We start from the raw sequence: 8272 nt of genomic DNA on the forward strand, positions 1-8272 counted from the left end.
CCAAGGCCTAACTAGGCATATATAAAAAAAGTCCCGGAATAAATAGCGCCGATTTCGGTCAGTCGAAATTCAAAAGAATCCCTCAGTACAAATTCGTCGGAGTATTGTATTCTGCATAAAACTCTCCATACAAGTCAATTCGCTAAAAATAGAGGGTGGTCAGTACCAAAATCGAATTTTTCTCATTTTTTGATAGATTTGAGCATTTATACTTCATATGTCCAGGGCCTATTTTACGGAAACATGTTTCTCAAGTTTTTGAAAGTTTCCAAAATGTTTCTTAAAGTTTCTTAAGGACACTTTTCTAGAAACTTTAAGAAACTTTGAGAAACTTTAAGAAACATTTTGGAAACTTTCAAAAACTTGAGAAACATGTTTCCGTAAAATAGGCCCTGGATGTCAACGGCTAATCGTTAGATAATTAATGACCGGTTTAACATATATTTTTGTGGTTCCATGCCGCCTCGAGAGTCTCGAGTAGAACTATTTGATTTAACATGTAAATCACCCTTAACATTGTCTCAGACATGCGTCCTTATTACAAACAATTCAAGGTTTTAGCCTTATTTACGCTTACTTCTTTCAAGTTTATACTTTTATACTTTCACCAATTTATAATTTTCTCGAAATTCGAACGGGATAACAAACAACAACTTTTGCAGTTAACGAGATCAAAATCTAATCCAGCAAGTTTTTAAACTTGAGGGTGGGGCCAAGTAAGAATTCACGCCGTAAGTACGTTTTAAATTTCAAAAATTTTGTCGCATCGAAAACTGATTGAAAACTTCCACCCTACAAAAACGATAGGTACGTCAAAATAAACAGTGATGCGTTTTATTTTGAATTTTAATTGGTAAAGCTAAACCTAAAACGAGCCCAAAATATTCAAATTTTCATCGTGATAAAAGTGAATTTTACGATACAACTTCACAAAAACGATACGTCAAAATAAACAATAATGCGTTTTATTTTAAAGTTGAGGCGGACTTCCGATTTTTATCGAAAAATTTCTTCTCATTTTTCCTTAACAATTTCCTTATTTCTCCTTATTTTTGTGCTAAAACCTCCTTAATTCCTTAATAAGGAGTCCAAATTTAGAGTGAGAGGTCTGATCAATCGCTCTAATTGTTCGATGATACGGGGAAAATGAGCTTATGACGGGAATCCAACTTTGAGTGTGTTCGGTGCGATACATATCTGTTCATCGGCCAGTTAATTACTAATTATTATCTGATTCGATGACGGGAATCCTAATTTCTGTGTGAATCTTAATAACATGATAAGATGAAAATACCTAGAGGATGATAACCCTCTCATTACTTGATTGGTCGAAATTTGACGTAGTTAAACGATCTTTGTTGTCAAGTAGATAGCTGTAGCATAAGGTAGCCACTTAAACAGTTGAAATTTTGAGCAGATATTTCGCGAATTGTTTTATCTGATGTTGGCTAACTTTACAAATTCAATCAAGTCAAATTCTATTTTCCATCACTTCCAGCACCAACGGAGCTATCCATAAATTTTACACTGAATAGGATGTATACTTACCAGTTATGAACTAATCATTTCAATTCCTGATTCCTGTTCGTTTCTCACTCGTTTCGTTATTTTTACAATTTTCTAGTTTCTCAATCAATTTCTCGATTTCAGTCGAAAACGTAAAACGAGCGGATTGACACAAGGGACTCAACTATCAGAGTACAGTCGACAATTCGTTCTCAATAAATCAAAAATTGCCAGAATGGGATGAAAACCCGTTTGTAAATCGCCTTGACATCAATCGCTCTAGGGTATATACGACTGAACTGCTGCAGCTGCACAAACAAACTCTCCGTTTTTTCCCCAATGCAATGAGCCAACTTTATTTCCAATTATTAAAAAAATCGACAAAAACAAATTGGCTTTCAGCACTAACTTAAACAATAGTAGGACACAAACTGTAACGTCGGTCATTGTACAAAAAAATATTTTTGGCTTAAAAAAAGTTAATAAAAGCGAACCCGAACGAATCCGTTCTATCACATTGATCGGCAGCTTTCATCAGTCTCATTAATTGTGACCATCTAGCGTACGAGTTTGATATTGATGTATATGCGCATGGCTGTGACGATGCGGTTGGCGGAATTTAATGTACAAATTTTTCGGATAAATCAGGTCGTAAATTTGCATGAAACCAAAATATCCGGCCAGGATAACCGATCCGAACAGCACGAACAATATCACGACGGAACCGAGAAAGCCGAACAGCAAAACTGAGGCTATTGTTATGAGTGTACCTGCACCGAAACGGTATTTAGTTATTGGCTTTTGTTGAACGACCAAAAAACAAAACAAAAACGGAAAACCAAAGATTTCTTACCTTCGAGGATGACGAATCCGAAAAATGTCATTATCACGGTGATTATGGCAAATATCAAAAACATGATGAACGGCAACGTAATGGATATTATCAAAATCGATGCACCGAAGGCTAAGAATGGATGTTTTGCCAGTTGCTTCGCGATTCTATCTAAGAAAACATAAGCGCCGATATCATCCAATATTTCGTCGATCGTTTCAAAGGCTGAACTCCCTGTATTATAATAGACGATAGGCGAATGTAAATGAAATGAGAAATGAAAGAAACATGAAGGACTCCAGCGGTATGTAATATCCACAAAAAATTGTTGCACTTACACATTTTCGATACAGTCACTAACAATTCGTGCACGAAGTTTTTGGGTTTTCTATTTTGATCAGTGTTCTCAGTCTCTTCAATCTCTTCGACTAAATCGTTCAATGTTCGCTGGAATTGTATTGTTCACTGATGATGTATAACTGTTAACAAAAACGATTCAATTTTTACGACTTACCGGTGGTGCAGCGCTCATATTTACACAAAACAGTGTTAGTCTCAATGGTAAAAAAAACTTCAGAAAACGTCAGTATTTGTTCCTCCTGTTGATGGTGTTTTTATTTTCCCCGATGACAGTTGTACCACGCGCGAAATTTAAATAATATAGAAAACCGGTTGATAAAGTCAAGGTTCTGAAAGAACAGGTTAAGGTACTCACAAATAGATGCTTTTTGTTGAACCAACGCACTGCTCCTAGCATGAACATAAGAAATGTTTGGAGGCTGATGAAGTCACAGTAGGCACTGCGATTTTTTCGTAAAGATAGATGACTTGTTTTCGTTGTATGAGTTAAAACACACAATACAATCAATCTTAAGCGGTAGCTCTCATCACAAAAGCCTCCAAATTGGATATTTGTAAAAGTAGTGTTCATGCTAGGAGCAGTGCGTTGGTTGAACACACTTATTACAGATTGCTTGAAATGTCAACCTGAAGAAAAAAAAAAATTCGTGATCAACTCGGAAGTGTCTTAACATGTTCTTTCAGAACCTTGGATAAAAATTAGAAAAATTTTCCGTTATAAAACGCGAAAAAATCGTCGGTATTTACGGATCTGTTGAGAACGGTAGATTTTACATGGCTGTCCTCAATCAAGATAAAGTTTTATAAAAATGTACCCAAAAAATGATTGCTGATCTGGATAGAGGGACCCCCAGGGAGTACAAAACAGGTGTCCGCTGCCGTGGGTCCGATCCTTCCCCATACAAATTTTTTCTATTTTTGACTTTGCTCTACTTACATGAAAAAGTCATAATTTAGAACCAAAAGTTTATCGTAATTTAGGTTATAATTTATCTCAATATGACATAATTAACAGGTATTTGTAAAAAATATAATTTTTTTTTGACTTCATTATAGTTTAACGGTTGGCTTTACACTGTTTTATTTGTGAACAAAAATATATTCTGTTTGGGTCAAGTAATTTGAATGAAAATCGATATTTATAGGTGACGGGATGAAAATTCCACGACATCTCTCTTCAATTGATCGCAATAATTCTCTGCTTCTAAAACGTTGATCTGATATTTACACCAGTACTTTAGAAATTCTCTACATATGTACCGACTCTCCAGCCTGTTCCGACCACATACCAAGAGAATTTCCGTTCAAAAAAAGCAGTTCATGTTCTAAGTTTTCCAACAGAACATGTACCTTCAACGTGTTTGATAACCCAGTGGCTGGATAGATGCGTTTCAACATGTTCAAGTGTTCTTTCCAATTTGTGTCTAACTCTTCGGATTTGAATGACGCATCAACCAGTTTGTTCAACGTTTTTAGTGTTTGAATAAAGGGCATTATTTATTTGAAAAATTGATGTTTCCTGCAAGATGTCGTTATCAGCCAGCATATCCGCCTCTTTCAGTAAACGTCGACAAGCGTTACCCTCAAATGGTAATGGTTAGAAATTTAATAATAACACATCTTGCTACGTTATTGAACGTTCCTGAATTAAACAATGTACAGTGGACAATTGTTTCAGAGCAAAACCACTTTTTCAAGTTCTAGTACTATGCTACATGAAGTCAAAAAAATTATATTTTCTACAAATACCGGTTAATTATGTCATATTGAGATAAATTATAACCTAAATTACGATAAAATTTTGGTTCTAAATTATGACTTTTTCATGTAAGTGGAGCAAAGTCAAAAATGGAAAAAATTTGTATGGGGAAGGATCGGACCCACGGCAGCGGACACCTGTTTTGTACTCTCTGCGGCTCCCTCTATCCAGATCAGCAATCATTTTTTGGGTACATTTTTATAAAACTTTATCTTGATTGAGGACAGCCGTGTTAGGCAATTTCGCGAGTTGTAGCCCGAAAGAAGTGAACAACAGATGGGTATACAACTTGTCATGTTAGGGGCCGAAAAACCGAGAAAATTTCTGCAATACTCTCGTTTTCGGCCCCGACACATGAAAATAATTATTGTTTGCTTGCTTGCATCCAGAAATGACACCTTTTCTGGATGCACTAGTGTTTTTTCGTGTTTTCTGGCCGGAAAACAACAAATCGCCGTGCTGTCTCTCTGGGACAGTAATTAACAATTTTAACTTTCGTGTGCTTTCGGGCGGAAAAATATTCTTTAAATCGAATTTCATGAACTTTCGACTACCTTGACATGTAATAGTATTTTAGATGCTACATGCGTCGAAAACCGTACTTTTCATGTTTTAGCCACTTCTTTCGACGCCCCAGCATGTAATATATATTACACACTTGTCACGAAGAAGTCGAGGCCTGCCGAGACTGATAGTGACAAGTGTGTACTCTATTTTATCACATAAGCGAAAACGAGACAACAACATAGAACTGAACTGTAATTTTTGAATTAAACTTCGAGTTGAGTAATTTTGACATCCGAACACCGCGTGTATGTGATAAAATCCATTACATAACTCGGGATAAAAATAAGAAGTCTTCTTTTCGTATGTCTCGGTTTCGCCTCAGATCAACAAAATCACAGGAAAACTCTACTTTTCATCTTTTTATCCCTAGTCATGTAATATATATTACACACTTGTCACGAAGAAGTCGATGCTTGCCGACACATATTTTATCACATAAGCAAAAACGAGACAACAACATAGACCTGAAGTGTAATTTCTTAATTATTCTTCTAATTAAGTAATTTTGACATCGAAACACCGCGCGTATGTTATAAAATTCATTATATAACTCGGCACAAAAGTGAAAAGTGTCGTTTTTCTATGTTTATTGAACTCAGCTTCGCCTCGTATTCATGATTGTTTTAACGATTTTAAGTAACCGATGACCGTTGACGTCATTTTCGCCGCTGAAGTCACCAAAGCCGATTGGAGTACACTTAGACTAGTATTTCGTACGATAAAATGTGTCACCAACATCAGTTTGTTTAAGATACTCATTCCGTTCCGAACGATTTTACACAATTACATGTACACGTTGACCCTTTTAATAGTTCAATTTCCCCACTTTAATTATGAGGGCAAACACATAACACCAAACATTTCGTATTTTATGATGGGACCACATAATTTTACGTAATTTTGTTTGAAATTTCCTCTCTAGGTATAATTACTCTTAGGCAGTGCCTAATAGGCACCACATATCAAGAAATCAATTTTCTACGAGAAATCATCATTTTTGGGCAGAGCGCGCACCTCCAATTCTTATCCTTACCGATTCCAAAATGTGCTTAAATCCGCTTCTCAAATGAAACACTAAATTCTTCATAAAATCCTTGACTTTTTATTTACTTCTGTTTCTTATGAGAAAAAAAAACTGAAACCTCAAAATAGAATAATATGAATGTAACAATCGGATGATTAGCCGACATATAAGTCTGTAGCGTACAGACACTTATTTATTATAAATTATATTTACATTTTACTATCGAATCTAACTAAATTTCGCGTTGAAAAAGTCACAAAAGATATCCTGCCACTTAAAAAATTGTCAAAGGTTCTCATGCCAGGTTTGAATTTCGCAAATATTACAGACATTGACACAACTCCTAATCCACTCTATCGTCCAAATAAAAAATAAAATAAAAATTATTTCATTTCATGTGTGTGTGTGTGGCGAAATAGGACTAAAAGTCTTTTTTACCGTGTGAGAGGTTTCCAGACAGAGCCGAAGGCGAGGTCTGGAATCGAATACGCTAAAAAAGACTTTTAATCTGTGGTACGAATACTGAGGACCCGAAATCCTCCGTCCAATATGAAAAATACTATTCGTACCTAGGATTAAAAGGCTTTTTTAGTGTATTCGATTCCAGACCTCGTCTTCGGCCTTCGGAAACTTCTCACACGCTAAAAAAGACTTTTAGTCCTAGGTACGAAATGTACTATTTCATATCAGACGAAGAAAAAGTTCGACAAAGTCTGACTTTTCGGATCTTAGATATGAAAATTTTCTTTAGTTCTTTCAATTGCGTTAAGAAAATGTCATGTTTCACTCGCGAGAATTGACAATTCAGTGAAGAAAATGTACATTATATTTTCACTGAACTGACATTTCGATTTTTTCCGGTTGATTTGATCACATTTGGTTTTTTCCCGAGGAGAAATAAGAAATTGTTGGAAATCGCACACATGAACAACATTTTGCTTAACTCGGTGAAAAATATGAAATACCAACTGGAGCGAATTAAGGCACTCCTCCGCTCTGGCCGTCGATTTCGCTCTCTTGTTGGTATTTCCTATTTGAACCACTTGGTAAGCAAATAACTATTTTTACTAACTTCCGCAATGGGAAATGAATCATTTATTCATTGACGTAAGCGTTAAAACTCATTTCCCAGAGGTGAGTAACATACCTTACATGTTCAGGACGTTCCATTTTGTCTTGTGTGATTGCATCCCTCGCCTTCGACTCGAGCTGTAAACGCCACAATTGACAAAATAAAAAGTTCTAAACAAGGACATAATCTACTATAGCTGTAGTGAACGACTTCCTTTCGTGTTCTAGTAGAAATCGTTTTTTGTTTAAATGAGAACGAAGTCGGTCGTAGCAAAGGATGTTAGATCATGATGTTGAAACATATTGATCATAAGCACTGCTTACTCTTCTTATTTCTTATTTTATGTCATACCCAGCCCAGCAACTCTAAAAAAAACTTTCTATTCAACTTATAAGGTCCTACATACTGAGGTTACGTAGACCTTAATATTTGTTTACTAAGACAGTAAAGTAAAAAATAGATTTTTAGCAAAATCATGAAATCCATTGATCTGCGGGTAATGTTGCTCCCACCACAACCACACAACAAAAATGAATGTTGAATAGGCCTGTGTAGCAACATTAAAACCAACTGAAGTTTTTGCAGTTACTGCAATAGTGACCTGCGAAGCCTGTTGATATATCACTTTGATCAAACAGAGCCAACGATCATCCAAATAAATAGATAAAATGAAGCTAGTTGTGTCTAGCATTTACGTTTAGAGTCAATGAAGTAATAGATTTTTCACCAAACGCTAGCGTAAACAAACAACGGTCGTAAACACATTCAATGATTACAGCTCGATGGCGATGGCTGTTTGCAAAAGATTAGTCGTGCCGAACATCCTCTGCTACAACACTGATTCGTTCTTATTAAAAATTAAATTAGTCGACGTAACGTTCCGATCTAATGAGGATCGGACCGTTGCGTTAAGCCTTTCATTCGACAAATACTTATAAGACTTTCCCATTGTAGGGAATGTCATAGGAGTTTGTGCTGTTGATTGATTCGAATTTCTTTTTTTTTTTATTAATTTTTGGTGGACTGGAATGACAATGTGACACCCATTCAATGGAAGTTAGTTTTGTGTTAGAATTCAATTAAACAAAGGAATTGTATGACAAAACTACTCTCCACACTTGGCAAGTCAATAAGTGTTTTGCGGCAGATCTG

At 35.8% G+C, this 8272-nt stretch overlaps 1 protein-coding gene and 1 long non-coding RNA gene across 3 annotated transcripts; one reads left to right on the forward strand and one right to left on the reverse strand.

Annotated features, from left to right (window-relative positions):
* Positions 1-1834: 1834 nt before the first annotated feature.
* Positions 1835-2947, reverse strand: LOC119076490. 2 transcript variants are annotated; one of them, XM_037183276.1, is made up of 4 exons: positions 2857-2947; positions 2677-2786; positions 2360-2572; positions 1835-2276 (listed from the first exon to the last, which is right to left on the reverse strand). In XM_037183276.1, the coding sequence occupies exons 1-4, from the start codon at positions 2868-2870 to the stop codon at positions 2050-2052; spliced, it is 564 nt and encodes a 187-aa protein (XP_037039171.1). In that variant the 5' UTR covers positions 2871-2947; the 3' UTR covers positions 1835-2049. The 2 variants fall into 2 exon arrangements, with proteins under 2 accessions (XP_037039171.1, XP_037039170.1); XM_037183275.1 differs by having other exon boundaries at positions 2677-2785; positions 2853-2914.
* A 4095-nt stretch (positions 2948-7042) lies between these two features.
* Positions 7043-7370, forward strand: LOC119076498. Its single transcript, XR_005087634.1, has 2 exons — positions 7043-7094; positions 7181-7370. It is a non-coding gene; the product is annotated as an uncharacterized LOC119076498 (long non-coding RNA).
* The last annotated feature ends 902 nt before the right edge of the window (positions 7371-8272 follow it).

This window comes from Bradysia coprophila, unplaced genomic scaffold (genome assembly GCF_014529535.1).
Source record: "Bradysia coprophila strain Holo2 unplaced genomic scaffold, BU_Bcop_v1 contig_232, whole genome shotgun sequence".
NCBI classification, from domain to species: Eukaryota; Metazoa; Arthropoda; class Insecta; order Diptera; family Sciaridae; genus Bradysia; species Bradysia coprophila.